Raw genomic sequence first — 26,015 nt, 5'->3', positions numbered from 1 at the left:
TGCTTTATTTTTGCATAGATGGCCTCTGTGTTAAGAGTTGCAATCATTTATTCTTTCAATAAACAAAAGCGTTCCCTGTGGAATTAAAGATTCTCTTCCTAACAGTGAGGAAGCTGCCTTTGTCTGCGAGTTCAGAGTTGCAATGCTGGCCATTGAACTCTCAGTAAACTTAGGTTACTTAGGCATGTACACCCATTGCTATAAAAAGGAAATCCATTTGGGAGCAAGAAATCTTAACAAGAAGCTTTCTCTTGTGAGGAGTGACTACAAAGCACATCGTTCAAAATGATATTCTCCATATAGAATCTGAAGTAGAGTTACATGACGAACAGATCAACACACGTAGTCTGCTATACTAGCCCATCCTATTTCATATGCCACTCCAGTATTCCCTACTATGCTGAATGGGATTTTGCATTGATTTTGCATGTTTAACAGTGGCAGTATTTTAAATCGTGCTGTGTGTTGATGATAACCATTCAGTGATGCCTTCCCAGGGGTGGGATTCTACCGGTTCCGACCAGTTCGAGCAAACTGGGAGCTCCGACAATCAGCTGAGAGTGAACTGGTTTGCTCCAATGAGCAATTGGACCCACCCGCCTGCCCCTGTTCTGTACTGCCCTATATCGTCACAGCTGAGTCACATGGCAGAGGGGATTGCTGCACCTCAGCTAATACATTCACCAGTAGTAACGCGAAAGGGATGGGTTCAAGAAACTGCATGTGAGTGCAGCATGCGTCATGCGCATGCATGCATGGTGTGTGTATTGTGCAATGCGCGCAATCTCCAAACCGGAAGGATTCCACCACTGGTTCATTGTTCCTGTTTATTAAAAAGAGAGTATTTGATCTAAATATTCCAACAATGATAACAGGTAACAAGTAACATTTTTAGAAGGATATCTGGCAGAATCTCAATTCTCAACTTCATGTTTGCCAAGCAGTTCTCCCTTTCTCCGCACAAAATGGTAAAAGGAAAAAAAAGAGAGAGCCTCTTCTATGTGCCATGCACAACTGTCATCTCAGCATTTGAATGAAGAGCATGAAGAAGGTAATGTGAAAACGCCATTGAATGCTCTGCTTGGACGGAGGCATGAAGTTGGGGAATGAGATAATGGGTCCAGTGGGACTATCTTCAGCTGGAAATAGATTGTAGAACTAGGTCAAAAGAGCATGAGAGATGGGAAGGAGATGGAACTTTTCGGAGGACAGTAATTCTATATTCCCATCTCTCTGTTGGGACCAGAAAGAATTTAATGGAAAAGATTGGATGACAGCTACATACTGTGATCTGCTAGATGGCCAGTACGACTTTACTCCCTTCCTTCCTTTTCCACTTTCTTCACCACACCACCCCCAACCTTCTACCATGAGTCAGGACATGTTGCAGTGTGTTGCCAGACACGGAGGGAAATAACTTGCTTCAGCTTCTTTCCCAGTATTCTCAAGGGTGGCAGGCATGAGTATGGGATGCCTTCTGATCTGTTCCAGTTAAGTTCTGAGTGCAGGCTACAATTAAGTCAATCGTCTAAGAAAAGGTTTTGAGTGAAATTTTTCAAGTAAAACAAAATGGCTACAAGCTGTTGTTCTCCGGATCTAATTCTGGGAGGTGGGAGATATGTTTTCCTAACAAACTGCTATTGATTGTTCTTTTTAATCACACTGAGGGGGTCAAGTAACCAACATATGAAATGTGTAGGATGTAGAAGCCCTTCTGTTTGTATCTATCCTAAGAAAAGTGCATGGTAGGCTGATTTATTGAGTGCAGTGTGGAGGAGGGTAATTGATCTTCTCCCAACAGCTCTAACATTTGTTTGTTTGTTTGTTTGTTTGTTTGTTTATTGGCTGCCCCTCTTTTCATAGGGTAACTGTTAATGTAACTGCTACATATACAGTGAAAACGTAAAAAGTTTTGAGTGCATAAACATATGTAAGTTCTATCACCCAGTGAGTGAATACAGGGTGATTGTTTTTAAAAGTTGTAAACTTTTGAAAACAAATTTGGTGCCAGTGGATCTCTTTAAAAATGCAGCTAAATGTATGTGCATGAAAGAGAGAAGGTGCTTTATTATGTTTTCAGACATCCTATTTTAAGTAACGTTCCTTAAATGTTAGTTTTCCAAAGTGTTACCTTTTAGCTAAGAGCTAACACATCCTGACCGGTTCGAAGTTGACTCAGCCTTCCATCCTTCATAAAATGAGGATTGTTGGGGGCAATAGACTGACCTTTATAAACCACCCAAAGTGTGCTATAAAGCATTATGGAGGAGTAAATAAGTATATGTGCTATTGTTGCTGTTTTTTATTAAAAAAAATTATTTTCAGTTTTCAAAACAGACACAACACAAAAAATCGTCTTTCTTTACATACTGTAGAAAGTGTATCAGTTGATTACAAAAAAAATTCGTGCATTTCTTTCACAGTCACTCATGATTCATATTAATTCTAGTATTTTAAATCAAATATATTTGAACATATTACCATCATCCTACCCACATTTCATTTGATTATAATTGTTTAAATGTCCTTCATCATAAAACATACCAAAACACAATACATAAGCACATACTGGCATCTCATTTGCTATTTCTAGTATCCCAATAACACTATTCCTTATGGCCTATTCTACCTAAACATCAATAATATTTAGTAACAAAGGTTTCTAATCTTCCTTTCCAAATCACTGTTTACAATTTACATCCAATTTCCCCATGTTGTACCCATACCTATATATACATTGTTATCATTATCTCTCCTTTATTTGACTATATCCATTATCATAATTTAGTTCTTTTTTATTAATCTTTATATGTAACCAAACCATTTCTCATCTTCCTTTCATAGGTACCATTCAATATTCATATCCAATTACTACTTGTTATACCAATACATATGTATACATTATTATCATTTTCAATTGTTTATTTAACCGTATCTATTGTCACTAAAATTCACTAAGTCCAACTAGTTTTAGATTAAACACTTTCATCTATTAGCCTGTATCTTTCCAGTAGCGAAACAGTCTCATGTCTTCTGCCATTTGTGGCATCAGTCCTCTAATTGTCTCCTTAATCAAGTTTTTATGGACTCTTCTTTGCAACTCCTTGTTTATTGATTCTCTCATGTAATTTCAATGCCCTTCTTCTTTTTCCTTAATCAGCTTGTCTTTAATTGTCAGTATTGTTATTGATGGTGTTACTAATAAAATTTCTCCCTTGAAATCCATAAGTTCTTTTATCTTCTCTTCTTCTGTCTTGCCATCTAGGGTAGGGTTCCCATCCATCTAGTTGTCCTTTCCATATTCCATTTTTTCCATTTCCAGACAGAAACCATTTACCATACATGTCAGCAGATTTGATTTCTTTGTAGTAATTTTTCTCTTTATTGCTTGGGACTCTACCCTCTATTTTTCCCATTTGATAAGCATCTCCAGTCTTACATGAAATAGAGAAGAAAGCGTAAAAGACACATATAGTGATGAATAAGGAGAAGTTTAGTCCGTAGGTTGTGAAAGTAATAGTAAAAATTTTAGAAGAAGAAAACTTGATACACTCGTTTCAAACTGTTTGCATAAATTCAATCCATGAAAATAACATTTAAAAATTAAGATAACACACTGACCACAACCATCCAAAGCTTAATTCTACCACTTATTTCTTTTACTCTTAGATTTAAATTAGCTTTAAGTTCTTTATAGGCGGGCTCTTTTAAAATGGGTAAAATTCCTCACCAGCTGTAAACACTTTCTCTTCCATTTCCTTCCATTTTGGAGCCGTCCCTACTTCATCAGCCTAGGGGCTGAGCTTTTAATGCCAGCTGAGAGACCTTCTCCTGCATCAATCAGGGACTTTGTGATGTCCCTGTGATCCACAGAACATAGTCTTTCTGTTCACTGTCTCCACAGGACGGTTTAGGTCTGATTGGACCACCCAGCGAAAAAAGTATTGGCAGCATTGAGATTGGGCGACCATTTCATAGCGACGTAGGCTCCTCCCCTCCTATTGTTGTTGTTGAAGGATGCTAGATTGAACGAACAAATGCTATATACTTTGTTATATACACTATATATGCACATGTGCTTTGAGTCAATATAATTCCTGGTGATTTCCTGGATAGGTCCCTATAGTTTTCTTGGCAAGATTTCAGAAGTGGTTTGCCCTTGCCTCCTTCCTAGGGCCAAGGGTGATTGACCGCGTCCCCCAGTTGGTTTTGTGGTAAAGGTAGGAACTCAGCTCACACTCTAATTTAAGGGTTCAAACATTTTTATTAGTTTATCAAAATATAAAATAAAAATGGAGACAATGGAAAATTAAAGAAGGAAAAGGAAGGAGAGTGTAGGATAAAGGGAAAAAGGAAAGCATTGACTTCTGGCTCCTTTTAGTGCAGTGGAATAACGTAGTAACATAAAACTTCAATGTTTTACTTTTATAAGATAATATATACTAGTCATTTCTATAACAACAAACTTATCAGCAAAATCAAAGTTTCATCCCACCCCCCATCTCAAGCACAGAGTCCCTTCACTCTTCATTAGACAGTGGAGCTGATTTTAAATTCTGCACAAGTAACTCAGTGTGAGGCTGATCATTCAAAATGTTTTGCATCTGGAAGATGGCAATGGATGTAAGGCCCCAAGTTTGCTGAAGTATTCTGCCACATAGGGGAAGGGAAATACTTTTGATGGAGAATCCTCATTTGTTGATAAAATGTCATCCATCATCTAAGAAAGGAAAGGATTTTGGAGCCAAAGTCAGAGACCAAGAGAATGCTTGGCTTTTATTATATTTTGAGAGAGAAAGAAATAAGAAACAACTGGTAAACAATGAGCTTTACTTGTTGCTAGATAATTTTTCTTGGAATTTATTAGTGGAGGAATATATAAGAAAGATGTGGAAGAATATTTTGTGCACATGTATGCACGTGTACATATAAATACACATACAAATGAACAGATAGTCTGAGATATGAATGTACCAGGGTGGACAACATGATGCCTATGGCAAGAATGTGCCTGCAAATCACGCTCTTGGTACCTAATAAGGAGTGATATGCGGTCAGCTTTAGGGGTGGTGAGGCACTTTTTAGACTTGTGGACTTCAACTCCCAGAATTCCACAGCCAGGCATGCTCAGTTCTGATTTAAAGCGACAGCATTTTTCCCCCTTGCAAAATAAGTTTTTCCATTCTTTTTCTTCTCCCTCCCCCTCCTTCCTCCCTCTCTCCCTCCCTCCCCCCTCTCTCAAACAGACACATGCACACACACACAGAGAACTTGGATTCCTCTCTCATTCATTCACTCTCATACACAAACACAGAAGTTGGATTGGATATATTTTCCAAAGGATTGAAAGCAGCTCCTCTGCCATACCCCCCCTTCCCCTGCTGCCTTCCGATCAAACTTTTCTAATTCCTCCCCCCCTCCACACACACGAACCTTTTCCAGCTGTTTCAGAGATGATTTCAACTCTGCTTCTCCCTGCCCTGCCCTGCCCTCCCCTCATGAAAGGCCAGAGCTCTGTCAGACTGAGCTAGTTGCTCCCAGAGAACTCTAAAAAGCCTCTAAAAATGCCCTCTACAGGAGGCGAGAGAATACGTGCCTCATTTGCATAAGATTTTTTTTGCTTGTTAACCCTTGCTTATCTCTTAAAAGGCGAAAAATTCCTTATGCAAAAGAGGCCCCTAGTTCTCTGGCCTCCTCCTATGGTTAACACGAAGCACTGTTCCAAGTCACTGTGAACCTGGCAGCAACTACCTTGGCTTTAATTATTTTAAAAAAAATTCTTTAACATTCTTTCCTTTTCCTCATGACTGGCGAGGCCACGCCTCCCTTGCCTCTAGTGACTGCACATCCCTGCTAATAAGCTCTGTGGCCTATCTGACTTTTATTTTTTAGGTTCTTTATTTTTTTAAAAAAAAAGATGGGAAGCAATCAAGCATCAAACCAAAGCACCAGCCTTCAGCACTACTGGGATTCTTAGAAATAAAAAAAAAGATGGATGGCTGAAGCTTAGTGATTCAGGAAGGAGGAGGAGGTGCAACAGTGGCAGCAATGAAAGGGATTTTGGAATGTTAAATAAGAAGATGGAGAGCAACCTCACAGGTCTGTCTTCTAGTAAATCCATGTCCCTAATTGGTCACGTACCTCTGGCAACCACTTTATGAATGATCAAATCCTCTATTGCTAATTTTTAATGAGAGTGCCCAGAACATTATTTCAGAATTACAAATGTTGCCATCAGCTCTTAAAGATTCTCTGTCCATGTTGTGTAGAAATAGGCATGAAACTTTCTGGTCACAGTCTGTTAGTAATACTTAATATATAGAATGGGATGTTTTCAGTAACCAGCCTACTCGTTGACAGATTCCTAATTATTAACATGTATGGCTGATATCTGCACTCCTAGACAGGGGTGGGCTTCAAAAATTTCACCAATGGGTTATCTGCCTGGTTGCTGGGTGGGTATGGGCATAGCCTAGTCAGCCACCTGCACCCCGGTGGAGGGAGGGAACATTTTCACCCTCCTAAAGCTCCAGAGGCTTTCCTCAAGGAAGGCTCAAGCCTTTGGGAGGGCGAAAATTGCCCAGGCTCCATTTCCAGCCTCCTGGAATTCCAGGAGGCCCATTTTTTTGTGTGGGTCTTGCATTTACTTTGCATCCAAAATGGGCCACGTGAAGACTCCTGGGAGGGGACGGGCCAGCCAGGGGTGGGATTCGGAGGTTCTTCGAACCGGCCATAACATTAACTGTTGTGACTCAGCAGAAGCTTGCTGTGAGTTGCGTCGGGATGCAGGACTAATGAGCAGCTGTTGCTCATTAGGGTCGTCTTCTGCAGATAAAAGACGGATGGTGCCACGCCTTCGTGGCAGAAGTCAACGTTCGTGGTTCATCGTGTGTGGTTCATCGTTGCGAGATTCAAAGAGGCACTTGGATAAGTGATTTGCTTTCTGTAAACCTGATTCAAAGAAGCACTTGGATAAGTGATTTGCTTTCTGTAAACCTGGTTTGCTGTAAGAGCTTTTTGTTTTTGCTTTTGCTGTGTAACTTTTTGCCAGAGACTTTATCTACGTTTATTTTGGGGTCGCAGCCAGCTTGAGCCAGGACTGATAAAGATATTTCCTTTGAAGTTCTGTCTGACTGTCATTTGTGAACGAGCGAAGAGGAGGGTCAGAACAATTAACTATGGGTTCTCCTGAATCTGGGAGAACCTGTAGCAGCCCACCTCTGCTCCTAGAAGTGTTTGATATTCAGTTAAGCGTACTTCATTGGACACCTAGAAATGAAGGCAAACAGCCAGAGGATTTGAGACCGATTTGCCAGTAGTATTGGGGAAGCCTTATTTAACTGTGTTTTACTTAACATTCCTTTCATTCTACATCTGCAGTGGGGTAGCCCTATGGATCAATCAAGAAGTGAGTGGGGGGAAGGGATGAAGGGGGATGGACCAGGGCCAGGAATGCTGGTTGGGAAGGTGCTTAGACTAGCAATGTGTTGTTTTATATTCCACACTGCAATCAGTGTCAGGGATGCCTACAGATTGGGGTCACAGCCAAATCTTGAAAGAATTAACTTGGCAAAATAAGAGAATGATCCCTAGGATGGTTTTGACTTCACCAGACATGAGAGGATGTGCTACCATTCAGTAGATCAGGCCATAATACAAACTGCTGTGGATGGAATTCTCATGTTCCCAAGGCAAGGGTCAATCTTTGTAGTTGGGCTGCACATTTTTAAGTATTTAGTGGCCAATGACCACATAGAGCTGGATAGTGTTAGCACTCTAATGAGAAAATTAATTGTTTGGGTTTCAAAAATACCTAGGATTTGCATTTTTCAGGTATCAAGCATACCTTGGATTTGCAAATTATTATATGCTAGCTGATAACCTGGTGTTGTTCAGGTATTTATTTATAGGGGGAAAATGTCCCCTTATAAATTAGAAACGTAATTTCTAATGTTGGATTTTCCTTCTTACCAGAAGGAGCCCCCTTGTAGAGTACTGTGAAGCCGTTACCATGACAACTCCACTGCGCTGTAGAGTAGAAGTCATTTTACGGCAGCACAGTGGAAGCTATTTTAAGACACAACAGGCTGTATCATAACAGAACCCCCCCCCCTCCCAGGGTGTTAGGAGTGTCTTACCCACATAGTATTTTTCCAAAGTGTACGTCATCTGTACCAAATTTGGTTGAAATTGCTCGAAGTGTTCCAGTGTTATGCTGGAACACACACACACACACACACACACACACACACACACAGACTCATTCAAAAGCTTAGCACATCTTTAAAAACCTTTTGTGTTGGAAAGACAGGAAAGAGATGTTTGATCTTTCCCCCCATCCATTCCATGTATATTTTAAGGTGTTCTTACAGAGTATGATTATTTGTCATGAAATAAAATACAATGAGGGTGACAACTTGAGTTTTAAGGGAATAACTCAGTTTCCATTTCTTGGAAACTAAGGGCATGTGGCATTGTTTAGGTACCAGAAATATTTTCCCCCTTATCTGGCAAACTGATGTGCCCCGAGCTGAGCCTATACAAGACTCCAACTCAGGTTGGAAGGATTTTGGAAGAATTCAGGTGAGGCTATGATAACTTTGTTTGAAGCAACTACCGTAATTGGTTATCCCAATAATCTTTTCCAACAGATCTGGCTATTGATAGGGTTTTATTATTTATAATTGTAATGAATATCCATTCTGAATGATACTTCCAGTTCTAGTCAAGTTGTTGATTTAGGGTTGCCGCAAATCCTACCTTCCTATAGTCTTGAATTGATTCCACTTGAATGTCTCCGTCTGAGCAAATAAATAAAAAATATTTCAAAGTGTATTCAGCGGATAAATATACATTATTTCAGATATGCTTCACTGCTGTCTTCTGCCTTGGAAAGACTGCACTGAATATACCTGCTTGGGGAAACAGGGAAAAGCATACAAAAACATTATATATAACAGCAACATAGTTTTGCCTTATATAAATAATCTTTCTAGGTGTCTCCTGTGATTTTCCTTTCAGAGTCTCTTTTTTTGCCCAGACAATTTGTGTTCAACTGTATCTTAACAGTGATGAGGGATAGTAGTTCTATTAGAGCTGATAGGGATTTGAGACATGTTTCCCATTATTTTCAAACACATCTTGTTGCCTCGGGTTAAACAGGCTTCACAAGGAGGGAAAAGCGGCCAGCCGGAAAGCATGAACCGTCCTTATTTTTCTTTGCTGTGAGGCTGGGATGGACCCTGTCCTGTGCTTCTCTTCCAGATGGCCTTGTGGATGTGCTCCAGGCGTTTGGTGTGCGGGAGGGCAAGAATGGGGTCACCATCGCTGCTGGGATCTGCACTCAGAGGAATGGATCGGAGGAAACTGACCTGGCCTTCCGCCTGGAGAATCGGACTCATTTCATCACCCCCACCAGGCAACTCTTTCCTGGTAATGTAAAGCAACCTATCGATGTGGATCTGCATAGTGAGCCGAAACCCCGAACCTGGTTTACATAGGTATCTGAGGGTCTCATCATCACTTGCAGGTGTTCAAAATGATTTCTCAAAGTGCAGAAGACAGATGTGTTCCAAAACCTGCTTCCTAAGATTGCACAAAGCTGAGGACAAATGCATGCATTGTGTGTGGCCATATGGGAAACTAGGACTGGCTTGAAATTAAATGGGAACCTTTTTTTAAAAAAAAAAATTCTGCACTTACTCTGCACTAAATCCTTCAGAGATTCAGGACTACTAGGAAATGTGTTCAGCCCTGAAGTTGGTGAAAAGGGGGAGCGTTTGGGGATTGGTTAAAAACGCTTGTTGATTCCTGGTTCTGTTGATTTCTCAGGATGCATTATCTCCTCCTCTTGCAGATGGCCACTTCCCGGTGGACTTTTCAATATTAGCCACAATGAGAGCACTCAAAGGCAGCCAATCTTTTTTGTTTTCCCTGTGTGATGAACGTGGTGTACAGCAGCTTGGTGTAGAGATTGGACGTTCCCCCGTCTTTCTCTATGAAGACCAGCTGGGTTTCCCAGCGCCTGAGGACTATCCTCATTTTCACAGAGTCAACTTGGCTGATGGCAAGTGAGTTGGGATATTGGGGTAGGGGGAAAAATAGAAGGGAGCTATTTAAATGTGGACATGACTGAAATATTATTTACTTTGAGTGTTGTTTTTTTTTAATATGATTACTTTTGCAGTGGTCTTTAAAGGGATACATAACAGGTTCTTTGTGTGATAGATTGAGAGAGACAATGTTTACACACACACACACACACACACACACACACACAAGCACGCATACATCAACACTTTGGATTTTAATCCCAGGATTAAAGATGCCAAAATCTCAACAATTGTGGTTTGCAAAAGCTACTGCTGTAAAGCACAGCTTCTTCAGTGGTTAAGAAAGAGGAACTACTAAACAAAGTTAAGTCTGTAATATCTTAGATGGTTTAATAGAACTAAAATTGTGTGGCCAAAGCATAATTTCCCCCTTCTTACATGCATCCATGTTCATCGAACTGATGTCACTGTTAAATATATTATCTTGATGATTAAAGCACTACAAGAAAATCAAATGCTACCGGTTCTTTTTCTTTAAAAAAAAAAACAAATAAACATTTTTAGTGCCTGTAATATAATGCTCAGAGCATTATTCTGACACCTTCTAGGTATGTTTAGTACAATTCCTTATTCCTCAGTCAGCAGAGGATGTAGCCTTACACAGCTGGAGAGTGGAGGTAGGGGGGAAATGGCATAGAATATTAGGCTTGATTTATGTCAGAGGTGTTTTCAAACACTCCTATCCACCTCAGGCAAGAATCATATTGGGTAACCTTAACCAGTTCTTTTCCTCATCCAGCTCTCAGCCCAGACATGGGGTAATGGTGACAATACATTAATGAAAAGCTACTAAAAGTTGCAGGAAAGTTTAATGACTGGCTTCCTCCTTTACAGCCTGGGTGTCAAACTGGCGATGTCACATTGCTGTCACATGACATTTCATGAAGTTTTTCCCATTCGCGGAGCTGGGTGGGCGTGGCCTATGCGTGATTCCTTCAGCCCACAGTTGCCAGTTTGACACTCCTGCTTACAGCTATTATCTTTTTTTCTAAGTGACCAGATCTATAGTTGACCATAACCCTTGGTCCTGCTTTCAGCTGATATGTAAAATAGTTTATAGGAAAAATATTATAGGCAAACATTATTTAAAACTGTCAAGTTCCACTAGGAAGAGTAAAAACATGTGACTTTTGGTCATGAGATTTTTCAGATACTTTTTAAAAGCTGTTAATTTGGAGGTGGGTGTCATGTATTATGTCTATATTGTCCCAAAGCACCACAGTGCTAATCCTTGGCTTTTCATGATTTCATGGTTCACATAAAAGAAAAGGATGGAACCTGTCAAATATATTTGGCAGTATAGCATGTTAGCAAAACTCACTGAGCTGCCAGCTGAAAGTAAGATTTATCTGTGATGCTTCCAAATGGAAGGTTTATTGCACTATTAATGGAAAGGCATTCTGCAGTTATTCTCTTCTATAATATATATGAATGAATGAATGAATGAATGAATGAATGAATGAATGAATGAATGAATGCAGTAAGTAAGTAAGAGTTCTTGGGAGGGTTACAACTGGAAGATACAATTTATTTTGTGAATAAGGCAGAAGGATTGCACAATAATAAACTCATCGGGATCTATCTGAAGTTCCCAAGCTAATGCTGCCTTGTTCCACTAAGTTGCTTAACTCTACTGTCTTTTACCAGATGGCACCGCATTGCTCTAAGTGTGAAAGGTGAAAGTGTATCTCTGAACATTGACTGTGAAGATGCTATAACATTACCCCTGAAGCGAAGCAAGCAGCCAGTTGTCAGTATTGATGGGGTCACCTTGCTTGGGGCACGTCGGCCAGATGAAGACATTTTTGAGGTAGTAAAAAATATTCACAAATCTCAAATCATTTTTCCCACTCCAAAGAAAGTATCAGTCAGTTACACTGGTGTAACTAACTTATACATGTCTCCTTGCTGATTCGAATGATGTTAGAGTACAAATTCCCCCCACATCACCTTTTCACGCAACCACCTTAGCATCTCCTAGTTCTAGATCCTTCTCCCTCCATGCCAATTGTGCCATCTCTTTCACTGTGCCTGGCAAGGTTACAGGAGGCTGCTATGGGTCTGGGATTGACAAATTGCACCAGCATATATTTTGTAGAGCTACAAAGCCTCACAGAATACAGATGATCTTTTCTGCTCTATCCCTGCTCTGCTGCCATGGGGAAGAACAAATTGATTTCCAAGTATGGAAAGCCAGTGACTTGTGTACTATGTCATCTTCCCATTTCTTCCTTCTCTCTTCGTCACATGCTGCCTGCCTGGTTGAGAATGCTCAGCAGAGCATTCTGCTTTGCATGCTTATACTGACTGATTTATGTGGAGGCCTTTTTTTATTGAAATACTCCCCACTTTGTGGCAAGCATGATCAGCAGACATTGGAATTTGGGGGAAGGGGCCTTCCAAAATGCCAGCGCTGAGATTTGGGATCCATTCAACTTTATTTATTTATTTTTGGGTGGCAAGAAAAGGAGCTCATTGATAGCATACATCATAGACAATAGCCGAAGTCTTCTTCAACTCCCCAAGGAATGAGGCTGTTGCAGGGCTTGGTTTCTGTTTCTTTCCGACCCTCTGGAACGATCTCCCCGTGGGGATTCGTACCCTCACCACCCTTCAGACCTTCCGCACAGCCCTCAAGATCTGGCTATCCCGCCAGGCCTGGGGGTAAAGACCATAGTTTGCCCCCGCCCGAATGTTGAATGAATGTTGTTTGATCTTAACTACATACTGTATTTTTATGTTATTGTACGTCTTCCCCTCCCATAAGTTGTTAGCCGCCCTGAGTCCCCTCAGGGAAAAGGGCGGCCTATAAATAAACGCAACTACAACTACAACTACTACTACTTCCAGTTAAGTATCTGTGAAGGAGGGGAATCTTAACAGTCTGGATTAAAGGCTGGGTGGTAATTAGAAAGCAAATCATAAAAGATACAGAGCAAGGAACTCAAAAGACAATATCGCTAATGAAAGAGAGTCAAGAAACAGAAACCAAGGAAAGGATAGAAGAAGAAAAAGACAGAGGATTCTGTGTGCATTCCAGAATAGGAATATCTTTCTTTTAAGTGGGATCAGACTCTTCAGGAAGACAACTTAGGGATTTCTCCTCTATAAAGGACTTTATTAGTTTCAGTAGCCCCGAAAGCAGAGAAAAGCCTCATTCCACCCCTCTCCCACCCCCCAATGCATTCTTTCTCCATGCATAAAATGTCAGAGGGCACAAGATTTTTGAAGGCATCTAGGCTGTTGTTGACTTCGGGGTGGCCAAGAACAAGCATTTCTTGTTGTAATGCTTAGAAAACCTTGGCTTAGGGCCATCTGCCTCTGGTAATTGGGCAGTGACGGAGGGAATGCCTAGAAATGTCAGCTTAGCAGTGGGTGGTTGCTGAAGGGTAACTCCCTTTTGTGATGAAGATGGTGGCAGGGATCTCTGCAATGGAATGGGGGACAGGTGGAGTGGAATCCAGAGGAATGTTCCCAGGCTGGGCTAGATGCCTTTTTCCATAGAGCTTTTCCATCTTGTAATCATCTCTTCTATTTCCGGTAAAAATAAACATGTATTCAAAAGAATTGGGAACCAGTGGATGTGGAATTCAAGATGAAGCAGCTCTTGCAGGAAGAGCTGAATAGTTTTTATAAATTATCATTTATAAATTAATTACAAATTTGGTGAAAGGGTCTTGTGAAGCTCTCTTCCATTCTTCCAGTTGTGTGAAATCTCTGTGTGTGCTGCAGTCATGTTCAGTGTGGCATGTGGTAAAGTGTAAACTGAAATGTGTGAAGGGCATTTCTTTAAATAATCAATAGACACATACATTCAGTCCTTTGAAACTCTTTAGTACGTTCATTGCATATTTATGGATTCACATCCACTCTTCCCTCCCTTGGGTCCTGTTGGGTTGCCTCATCATGGGTGGGAGGAAGGCTGTTTCTGGAAAGGAGGAACAAAGAGCTCCAGAGTCCTTGCCAGGGCTATGTATTCCAAGTAGAGCCACTCAAGGCATAAAGGCTAAAGCAAGCGGGCACCTACATTGGGCAACAACAATATAGGAAGATGTTGTAGAGACTATTACATTAGTCACAACTTCAAAGGCATCATTTCAAAATAAAAGGGTGAAAGTAATACTACACCACTCCTGTATTTTATCAAGAAAACCACCTGGACAAGCCATATGTGCCTAGGAAAATAGGGAATCCCAGATTATCTCATTGCTGTTATGCAAAATCTTTACACAAACCAGGAAGTCACAGTATGGATGGAACATGGCAAAGCATACTGGCTTCAGCTGGCAAAGGAGTGCAAAAGATGGCATACACTCCTGTTATTTATTCAACTGATACACTGAATAGGTTGTTGGATACTGGATTGAAAAATGATGACTGTGGTTTTAAAACTGGAGGAAGAGATAGCAAAAATACCATAGCCCGAGGGCACTACTTTAACAGCTGAGAATGCAAAAGATTTAAAAGTTCTAATAATGAAAATTAAGAAACATAATAACAAGAATGGGGCACAGATTGTTGTCCACTTCCAAATGTTGGATGTGATTCAGAAGAAATAATGAATGGTAATATTGGAAGCAGCTAAGAGATCAAGCAGGATTGGGAAGGATGCAGTATCCCTATCCTGGTCCTGCCAGTGATCACTATCAAATACCATCAGTGTCATGTGCATAATGAATGCAGGGTTGAAACAAGACAGGTTGAGATAATCTGCTTCCACCAGGGACCACTGCAGTTGCACCCAGACCACTCTTTCTACGCAAGGAGTGTGTGAATGCTTAATGTTCTCAGGAACCAACATAACTAATCTAGCCATGAGTATATTATAATGTTTAAAGGAATAAAGGCAAAGTCTGCATCATGTTGTATATCTGACTACCATGCGCTGTTATCTTGTATATATCAACTGGGTTCTTCAGTGTTTGGTTTTCTTGCACATGTCTAGAATTTGCAATTAGAATTTGCAGTTGTTTGGGTTCATTTATGTGCATATATGCTTCTCTGTTTATTTTTGAACTGTGGGAATGTTGACATTTCCCCAATTCTGGCTGCTTTGCTCCTTCCCCTGTGATTTCCTTTTTTAACCACAGGGCTTCCTTTGCCTTGATGTAGCCCTCTCTGTCCCTACCTGACCTCATGCCTTGGACTCTGACTCACTGTAGCCCGCCCTCCATCTTGCTTCTTAATTTCTCTTCCTTTCCATCTCCTCAAGAATGCTGGGAGCAGATTAATTGTGGGTCCCAACTGACCAGGTGGGAACAGCGATTTTGTGAGCTCTTCTGGAAGTAGGCCTACTGGCCTTATTTTGGGAGATGATTAATTGGGAGCAAATGTTCTCTGTTCACCAGGACTGCTAGGGTCACACTGGCTGAGCAAGAGGAGCTGGGGCATGTTCAGCTGCATAAGAGAGTGTGTTTGCATACACATGGCAGCCATAAAAATTTAATATAGCTATTGTTGGCATTCTGAATCCAAACCATAAAGAGAGGGAGAGGGCAGAAACGAATGAGTGAACATTCTTTGTCATACTAAATGTGGTTAATATATAAATATCCAAGTTTTTGAATTGCACCAAGTTATTTGCAAACTTCTTAATTGGCAGGAGGTATTTGTGTCTGGCTTTCTAGAGCAAGGTTAAAAAAACCCACAAAATTCAGAGTGGCTGACAGATTAGCTGGTTTGTTCCCATTGTATTGAATCAAGTGAGATGAGATCTGCACACAGTGGAATGAGAGTTAGGTACATCCAGGGCCATGGTTAAATTGATTTGGATATTGATGAGGCCATTTAAAACTTAAGCAACTGAGTGCCAGTCAGGGCCAAACTGAGCCACAACAATGAGGTTTATTCAGTTTTAAGCAAATGGTTGTAATAACCTTGGGAAACAGGAGGAAGAACTGCAGCCAGGGCAATGGTCAGGTGAGAACTATCTCACCCCTCATCAGAAACACAGTTGGAGAAAGTGTAACAGAAGTTTTCTGGAAATTAAAATTAAAGGCAAAGGAGGGGAAAAGTGCTTTGAGCCTTGCAAAATTGGTGTCAATCTTTTGAGGTAGTCCAGAAAAGAAACCAAACCATAAGTATTACTACTCCTGTCTGGACTACCTCAAAGGATTGACAGATTTATAAGATTATAAATAGCATACAACTATAATCTTGTAAATCTGAAAGCACCTCTCTCCTCCTCTGCTTTTACTTCCCAGATGATTAGGGAGGGTCCCTTCTGAGATGCTCTCTCCACTTCATTTTTTCTGTGGATTGAGGCATTTCTTGTCTGGCCATTTCCCTGGTTGTGGCTCCTCATCTGGCCTCCCAGGGTTATTCTCACAGCCCATTAAATTAGTAGAGGAAGGCCAACTGGTTAAGCTCTGGATAATGATAATCTGAGTTAATATTCTGTAAGAGTCAACAACAAAAATGCACATTTTTTTAGATGGACATGCTGCAGTCTCACTTTGTTAGAGTTGATCTTAAGAGTGCAAAATATAATATACAGGACATTTTCTATACAATAAAGTCTTGGATTGAAAATCCATAAGCATATCATATGTTCATGAAAGATTCTGAATGGTTGTACTGTGCTTCTTCCTCTTCAGGGTGATCTCCAACAATTACTTCTTGTGCCAGACCCAGCAGCTGCTGCCCAATATTGCCAGGATTACATGCCCGATTGCAACAGACAACTCATCTACAAATTGCAGACCCAGGATGCAGAAGAGGTAGGTAGGCAACCAAAAGGCAGGAGCTGTTAATAGCCAGGTTCCTGGCCAAGATCCCTGGGATAATCTTCTGTGCCAAAGTTCCTTGCAGACACCCAGAAACGACATCTGCTTGTGAGAATGAAACTGGCACTTTGAAGTCCCTGCTCTCTCTCTTAAATAGTAAACGCATCTCTTTCTCCATGTTACTCTAAATAACTATGAGTTGAGATATAATTCATATGCTGATAAGAAATTTAGATCTCTACATTTGGTGACTTGAACTGCTACCTTTTCATGGTGCCTGGGTGTGGGACAGTGGGCTACGACTGAATCCAGGTAAGACCGAGTGGCTTTGGGTCTTGGAGCTTCAAGATCAGGGTCTTTGACATCTTGAGTTGCAGATGGAGTTGCACTACCCCATTCAGACCCCATCCTCAATTTAGAGGTTCTCCTGGACTCACAGTTCCTGCTCAAAGATCAGGGATGGTCATCTCTCCTCTGGATTACCGCAGTATGCTTTACATGGGGCCATCCTTGAGATGCAGTTGGAAACTTCGACTGGTATGAAGTGCAGCAGCACAAGCAGCCCTTGGGGCCTATAAAATGACCCAAGGTCACATTGCTGCTTTGCAAGCTGCACTGACTGCCAGTTTGCTTCTGGGTGCAGCTATTGATTATGACCTTTGAAGCCCTCTATGACATAGGTCCAGATTATTTGATGAACTGTCTCATCCCACTAAGACAAGCCTGCCCTGCTCATGCCAGCAGAGGAGGCCTGCTGACAATCCCTTTGGTCAAGGAACTCTGACTGATAGGTTTCCAGGAAGAGAGCCTTCTCTGCTGTAGTGCCATCCACTGGAACATCCTGCTCCCTGGGGTGAGGTTTGCCCCCTTCTTCCTATCCTTCTGTAAGGGCCTGAAGACCTGGCTCTGCTGGTTGGCCTGGAGACCCAATGGGGGAATATATCACTGGAGGTGGCTACTGGACTAATTAGCTGACCCAGCCTCCCCTCTGCACTTCCTGTTTCCCACCCACCTTTTAAATTTTATATTATTGTACTTCCATTGTTTATTTTTAATAGTTTTATTCCTTTGCTATTGTCATGTTTGCATTTTTAATCATCCCCCCACCCTTGTTTTATTATTGTAAGCTGCCCAGCATAGCCCCACAGTGAGATGGGTGGCAAATAAATTTAACAAACAGACAAACAAATGGATCTTTCTCCCCTTCTAAACATTTGACATGGATTTTAGAACTTTATACCCAGCAAGTATATTTTCCCTATTCAGTCTTCAGTCTTCTTGGAGTGAATGAGGCAGAATCTGATACCTGATTTAGTAAAATCAAGAAGTAGCTATTGGGAGTGAGGGAATTTCAGGGGCATTAAGCTACCTGGGGAAACCCTTATAAAAGAATGTAAATGCCCCTCTAAACACCATTGGCCTGACATTTTTTATAGATAACCATCTTCCCACATCACTCAAGATTTTGTCAATTGCAGTTTAACCATGTGTTTTCCAATTTCCTTGGGGGAAAATGATTAAAAGACTGACGTTGAAAAAAATGAAAGTCTATTTGTTAGATCTTGTCCTTGCTCCAAGAAATTTGGGCCTGTTGAATGTGGCTACCTCAGAAGTATACAATTACAGCATCTACATGATGATGTCACCTCTGGCTGGCCCCAAAGTGGGGTGGGAATGAAGATTTTGCAATATCCTTCCTCCAGGAGTGGGAGGGAATGGAGATTTTGCAGTATCCTTTCCCTGCCATGCCCGCCATGCCATGCCCACCAAACTGGCAGTAAAAAAAATTGAATTTCACCACTGATCCATTCCACCATTTGTGGAAATCTTCACACCTTTTTTAGACTGATAAGTCTGCCCCTGGTCTTATCTCCTAAAGATAAGGCTCATAAGATGCTCGGATAACTTCTCCTTGTGATTCATGGGAATGACTCTTTAAGTCTCTTAGATGATTAACCCACAGGTGAAAAAGAAATAAGATTGCTCTCTAGGACCCTGAGAAGGATATAATTGGGGCAACTCTGGACTATGTGGATAAAAAGAAACAGGTACATTCTTACTTTCCAAATCTGTCTTCTCCAGAAAGTCATATTGAACCACAAATAAATCCATTGTGTGATGGTCTTTCCTCTATGTTCTCCAAGGGGTTGGTGCCATGTTCATGTCTGTCTCTTGTGAATGGTTTCCTGTTGGCTGAGCCTGGACGTATGGGTGGTGACTTTTGGTGTTCTAAGGAAATGGGGAAATATTTTTTTTCCTTTCTCAAGTATCTCTTCTTTCTTTTTCTCTTTCCCTCCCCTTCTCTTTTTTCTCCCCTTCTCTATCCTATCTGCTCCCACCCCCCCTGTGTGCAGAACATTCCACAGAGGAAGGGCAAGAAGGGCAAAGGCAAAGGAAGGGGCAAGGGCAGGAAGAAAGGTAGAGGCAAGAAGAAGAGAAACAAAGAGTCCCTCGAGAAGTCCTCGTTCAGTCCAACCTCAGGCGAGGTAGAGAGTGCAACTAACTGCTCTCTGCTGATCTAATAACTTCTGGTCCCAGCCAGCCTAACCATTGCCTCCTAACATGCCTAACCCATCTAATTAGCAGCTTCCTCTTGCTTTATTATCAATGATTCTTCAGGCAGAACTGCCCGCAGAGTGTCTGGCCTTTCTGCCCTTATGGCTGTCCATTGACTGCCTTGCATGAGGGCTGATGGCACCATGCAATAGCCTCTGGCTAGGGAGCTCAAGGACTCCACTTCCATTAGTCCTGAATGGCTGCAAAGTTCCAAACACAGGTGAGTTTGAACGCCTGAAGACATGTTCTTCTCCATCAAGTGTCAGGCCAATAATTTCTCAATTTTCTTTCTGATGTTCAGTAAAAATCAAGAGAGCTCATGGTCACTCCAGAAAGAGGGCTACATAAGCATTTCTGTGTGGATGGGCAGCTGAAAGAATGCATGATATGTCTCAGGAAAATATCTGTATAGACTTTGGCTGGCTCCTTCCTGGTACTATGACACCAGCCTCTGATAGTACAGGATTTTTAAAAGTGATATTTAAAATAGTTAATTAACTATTAATGGTTAATTACTTTTTAATTAAAATCTATGTAGGATGCAAACTTCCATTGAGCCGTATTATTATTGAATCATTAATTCTGAAATTGATAGCATGGCATCTTCCATTGATCTAAGATTCAATTGTATGAATAAGGATAAGTTACAATGAGCAAGAGTAGGCACTGTGTTACTAGTTTCATCCTTATCAGGAATCTTCAGGTGCAGATAGCCAGATGTTATTCTATTGAGGCCAAATAGAATAAGTGACCTCTGGGAAGCAAACTCATGGTTCTTTGCTCTTTGGACCATTATAAACAATGCATTAGCTTTAGGAGCTATGTAGATCCTGTGGTGCTACGCAATTGCAGGAGGGAATATCTTAGAAGCACTTCTACAATGATAATAAAGGTTGTCTTCATTTATCAACCACAATTGGGGCTGGCAACTCAGTCATTAGTTGAATTACAATCACAAAGTTACTTCTTCCTCACTGTGATAATTGCAAACAGTAGCTAAACAAGGACTGCCTGTATAAAGTCCATCTTTTGGAAATGCCTTATAATTAAAATACCACAGGGTTCCTTAGCTAACATATGCAGAGGTCATTGCCTCTGAATAACAGAGCTGGGATAACAGATATTGATCTGGACTATTAAATGACGTTTCAAAAAATGACATTGTAAATATATGTCTCAACATCATGGAAGCACTCATCTTATCGGGTTTTGAATTTTGCTATTCCTAGATGAAAACATACTGTATTTTGGCCTATCACACGAATGAAATACAGAACATGGCCACTCTGAGAATTCAGAGATTTCAAGTTGAAACATGATATAATAGAATGTAAATGTTGAAATCATTTAATTGAATCCTCTTCACTGCACATCTCTGGCAGATGTCCATGCAGCATTTATGTCAACACTTCCAGTAAAGGAGAATCTATCATCTTCTGTGGCAGTTGTCTCTTTATGAAATAGCTTGTATCTTAGGAAATTTGTCCACATGTAACAATTTAAATCCACTGTTATTTATTCCTGTTTCCTGCACCACTTGTAAATAATTCCACTCCTCCTTCTATGTGACAGCCCTTCAGATACATGAAGTCAGCTATCATGTCTCCCCGAAGTCTTCTGTTCTCCAGGCTAAATAAATTCAAGTGCTCTTCATATTTCCCCCCTCCTTCCAGATCCTTAATCATTTTGGCTGCTCCCTTCTGGACACACTCAATTTCTTGATCTCCTTCTCAAAATGTGGTGCCCAGAGCTAAAAATATTCTAGGCACTGCATAGCCAACATAGGATTGAGAGAAACAAAGCATGCACAAAAAGTATGTGCGTACAAATGTTTTCTTTTAATGTCCTATTTTGTCCTATTCCTATTCCAAATTCTTATAAATGATTTTACATACAAAATGAATTGCAAATTGCCTACATTTTCAGAAAACTGATTCCCGCATTAGGACATTAATGATGCATTATCAATTATAGGCCCTAGCTTGGGTCTGCCATGAAAGCTATAAATATGACATTGGAACTTTGAGGTGTCTTGGCTTGAATATGTTAATTCAGGAAAAACTGTTACTGATTAATCAGCACTCAGTTCCATAAAAATAGTTGGCTCCAGTTTGCTTTCCTGGTGATAATATGTTTCATATCTCTCCTTTTATCCATTTTATCCATTTTATAGAGCCGAGGTGGTGCAGTGGTTAAATGCAGCACTGCAGGCTATTTCAGCTGACTGCTAGTTCGGCAGTTCGGCGGTTCAAATCTCACCGGCTCAAGGTTGACTCAGCCTTCCATCCTTCCGAGGTGGGTAAAATGAGGACCCGGATTGTTGTTGGGGGCAATATGCTGACTCTGTAAACCGCTTAGAGAGGCTGAAAGCCCTATGAAGCTGTATATAAGTCTAACTGCTATTGCTATTGCTATTCTCAATTTTTCATGTTCCTCCCCTTGTTTTCTCTACTTTGGTGATTTCGAAAAGAAAATAGCAAAACTTCTATATGCTTTGCAGTTCAGGCAGGATAGATTTCCCCCCATTATTTTTCTTCTCTTAATCTAAAATATCAAGGAGCAGTATGAGGCAAAGACACTGCGAAGATTTGAGTAAAGATTTTACTCAATCACAAGTTGGTTAAACCTGCAGTAGATCAACTGTATACTTAAAAAAAAAGGTTGTTAAGAGACTATCCTAACTTCCTGATGGCATTAGCTGTGCAGTGAAAAGGGATGTTAAAAATGGCACTAAATAGCTCACAGCTACTGTATAATAACAGCTTTAGACTCAACCATTATTCTTGGTTATGTATCTAAGTTGATCATAAGTTATAGGTTTATGGCAGTTGAATACTGTGCACACTCTTGTTTAATTTTGCTGGCACAGCTAGGTTTAGTAGTTTAGGAGATTTGTAATTTTATAATAGAATCTGGACATTATCCTAAGAGCTTTAATGGAATTTCCTTTGTGACTGTTGATCCTTTTGTTCTGATTGTTTTAGCTTATGATCAAACAAACATATTTGCATTTTGTTTTCCTCTTGTCTTCCACTAATGACCTTTTTTATGTCAGGGAAGCATCCTCAAATGTGTGAAATAGAGGATAGGGGGATGCTGAGCTCATCCTGCCAGTGAATCATTCTTGCCTTGGCCAAGGGGAACCTTTTCCCTGCCAAATGGAGCAGCTGGCAGAGTTCCTTTTTTTCTAGAATCAGAATTACAGCTGTTTGGCTGTTTAGTATTGGCAACAACAAAGCATTTCTCTTTTTCTTTTCTAATCTCTTCTCAGGAAGAATTTGCCACCCACTTATCCTTTTCTCCCCCTCTCCTAATGTAGGCACACTTCATTTCATCTAATTCTGCAAATACTTGTCCAGCAATAAAGTTCAGGTTTGTTGTGCATTTGATCGGGTAAACATCCGCAGCACCCCTTTTATATAGATTCCTATTGTATGTGAGTGAAATTGCAGTCCACAAAGTTAATTCTTTGGTTAGTTTTTGGCTTAGTCAGTCCATTTTTTGCAATCATGCCTTACTGCATCACTGAGATATCTTTGCAATGCTACAAGTTCTAGGAGAATATACTTGACTGATTTGCCTTTTCAAAAGAAGCTCCTTCAGGATTAAAAGTTGTCCATGGAGATTTATGCACAATGTTGAGGAGGTGGCTTTTTCTGCAGCTATTTCAAGGGTGGTTTAGCCCAGTAGTAAATAGATGGAAGGTAGAGTTATTAATATACATTTGTCTGTCATAGACACACAAACTGTTGCCAGAAAAAATATGATAGCTTTGATGTAAACATTGGGATTTCAACTTTACCTGAGGGCATCTTCAGGCAAAGTTGGCAGTAGTTTTGAAAGTGATTTGTCATTGCCTTTCTCCTACATCCAAGTTAATGCTTGATTCAAATATTAACTAAGCCTTGCTTTGCTTAGCTTTCAATCCTTGACAAGTTCATCCAGATTCAGATCCCACTTTGGGAAATACTTGAGATTAAACTGAAGAACTGCATTCAAGGACATATGCAAAGATTTCACTGTCAGAGGAAATACATGACTACTTAAGATCTGTTCTCTTTGCATCTTTCCTGCCTATTGGAATCATCAGAGTACAGGTAGTCCTTGACTTAAGACCACAATTGAGCCCAAAAGTTCTGTTGCTAAATGAGAAAGTTGTTAAGTGAATTTCCCCCCATTTTACAACTTTTCTTGCCACAGTAAATCATTGCAGTTGTTATTAGTAACAGTTATTAAGTGAATCTGGCTTTTGCTTCTCAAAAGATGATCACATGACTGGGACATTGCAACCGTCATAAATATGAGTCAGTAGCCAAGCGGTAGAATTTTGATCATGTGACCATGGGGATGCTGCAACATTTGTAAGTGTCTTAAGTCACTTTTTTTCAGTGCCATTCTAACTTTGAATGTCACGAAATGAACTGTTGTAAGTCAAGGAATATTGGCAATCAAAAGGATTACGGTATACGATTTCCCAACACATCATCTCTTTCCTCAGTGACTTTGAGTTTCAAAATTGACAATTCACAAACCTTATTTCTTTCTCAGAATGTCGAGTGACATTCCTTTTGCAGTTACATATATTCATCAACCCTTTTTTGTTTTAAGTCCCGATTCAGGGGAACTTTCCCTATGTGTGGAAGTCACCTGCAATAAGAAAATAATACTCTTCCCAAGGCACTACTTTGTCTTGCCTCAAGATCTGCTGGAAGATAATGGGGATGTTATGTTATGGTCCCGGGAACATAACACTTGGGATACATAAATTGGATGCCGACTTTAAATGAATGGCTATGAGCTCACATAGATATCAGAAGATAACGGTGCAGCATGGAACAAAATTCACTGATCTTCAGGCACATCAGTCCTAGAAAATGACACACCCAACACAAAGATGTCCAACAACCCATACAGTTTACTCACATATTGATGATAGGCTGGGGCAAATTGACAGAAGAAACTCTTTTCCTTGTATAGATTTTGCTGTCTCTTTGCAGATTTCCAGATAAATGAATGGCACCAAATGTGAATTTTCATGCCAGGTGTTCTGAGTTTCGTAAGTCTCAGAGTGAAAGGCTGTACTACTTAATGTGCTTGAAAGCTCAGCTGTATTTCTGCTTCTTTCCCAATATGGCAGGGCCTCTGATCAACTGGAGCTTTCTTACCAAACTCCACAAACATGGTTTAACTAGTAGGTGCTGCCAAATGTATTTCAGTATTTAAACCCCCAGGGAAATTGGCAGATATGAAGCCATGAGATTTTACACTGAAAGATTAGTCTTTTATAATAAGTTCCAAACACATCTCCAAGGCATGGAGATATGAAAGGCTGTTTCTGCTCTAACCTCAAGGTACCAGATTTTATTGGCCTGTATGTCTCTTATTTCATGACCACTTTAGTTGGCATTTGGCTGCTGGCATATTTCTAACCCCTAAAGAATTTGTACAAATCTGTGTGCACATTGCTAAATGTATGTTGCCAAATAAGCTATATAGATTCCTTTAACATCCTATGTCTCCCCACCACCCTCAAGAATGAGACTCCAACTGATATCAGTCCGATGAAGGCAGCTACTGAGTTCTGGGGAAAGGATCCTAATGAAGAGCTTGGCATTCTCACTTCTACCACTATGACAGCCAACTTCAATCTTACAGACAATTATGAGGTAAGATAGACATTGTTTCCAAGCATCCCCCCCCCCCCCCCGGTGCTCCTTTCAGAGTCTAAAGAAAGCAGGGAAGGGGTGAAAATGTGGTTGGGGTAGACATAAAGGTGGGAAAGTCTAGGTGCAATATTTTTCTTGTACTGAAAACTCCGTTTTGGTTTTGGAGCCAGCGAAACCCCCACTCCAAAATGCAGCGAACAGGCCTGGAAACAGCTGAAGTTAATTTGATTGAATTTACTTCCCAGTCATGTATTTAATAATTTAATTCACATGCTTCACTGAAAGTATAATTTGGCATCAAATTTCGAAGGTCTTTAGAGGCTGCTTTGAGGGCCACATGAAGCTCTGGGATGTCAGCTAATTCATCTGTGGTCTGTGGCCTGTCAAAATCCATGAATCTTATAAAGACTTTAAGGCCATAAGATGTCTTCAGACCACACGTATGGTCTCACTTTCCTAGGACTTTATCACTCCAAAATGCAAAATCAGAATAACATCTAAAGAATCTCTGTTGCCAATTCCATCTTTAGATACAATGAGGTAGTCTACTCAGATCAGGGAAGGATTTGGATTTGAACCAAGTCCCTACCGATTGTCTTCCCAAGATACTGCCTATAGTAGAACGTGCAATGTTTTGTTTGTTCTGGCAGATTTTCACAATTCAATATCAGGCTAAGAATTTAGCATTTGCAAAAGGGTTGCCTTCTTTAGCACCTTTTCAGAGTCCTCATATGAGGCATCATGATGGACAGACAGCCATTCTCAAGAGCTTCTTCAATATTTTCCTTTAAATGATATTTGGAGAAAAGCATTGGGGCTGCAAGTTCTTCAGAATAGTTGGTGTCCTTGAAGAATCCCCAGAGTCAAACCTATGGCAGTCTGTCTTACCAGGAAGCTGCACCCATCCTGAAACCTGATTAGTGTGGCTCTTCAGGGCAACCATTGGGACCCATAGC

At 40.6% G+C, this 26,015-nt stretch overlaps 1 protein-coding gene across 4 annotated transcripts in view; it reads left to right on the top strand.

The window, feature by feature from the left end:
• COL5A3 (collagen type V alpha 3 chain) overlaps positions 1 to 26,015 on the top strand; it is a 130,278-nt gene that overhangs the window by 22,730 nt on the left and 81,533 nt on the right. For 3 of the 4 annotated variants that reach the window (XM_032210463.1, XM_032210462.1, XM_032210466.1), the window contains exons 2-7: positions 9,265 to 9,432; positions 9,857 to 10,070; positions 11,760 to 11,922; positions 16,709 to 16,831; positions 19,192 to 19,323; positions 24,928 to 25,059. In XM_032210463.1, the coding sequence (XP_032066354.1) occupies positions 9,265 to 9,432; positions 9,857 to 10,070; positions 11,760 to 11,922; positions 16,709 to 16,831; positions 19,192 to 19,323; positions 24,928 to 25,059 (932 nt within the window). The remainder of the gene's footprint in view (positions 1 to 9,264; positions 9,433 to 9,856; positions 10,071 to 11,759; positions 11,923 to 16,708; positions 16,832 to 19,191; positions 19,324 to 24,927; positions 25,060 to 26,015) is intronic. The other variant, XM_032210465.1, reaches the window with a different exon arrangement.

Source organism: Thamnophis elegans, chromosome 2 (genome assembly GCF_009769535.1).
Source record: "Thamnophis elegans isolate rThaEle1 chromosome 2, rThaEle1.pri, whole genome shotgun sequence".
In the NCBI taxonomy this organism is placed as follows: Eukaryota; Metazoa; Chordata; class Lepidosauria; order Squamata; family Colubridae; genus Thamnophis; species Thamnophis elegans.
This window is presented reverse-complemented; position numbering and strand designations above follow the sequence as displayed.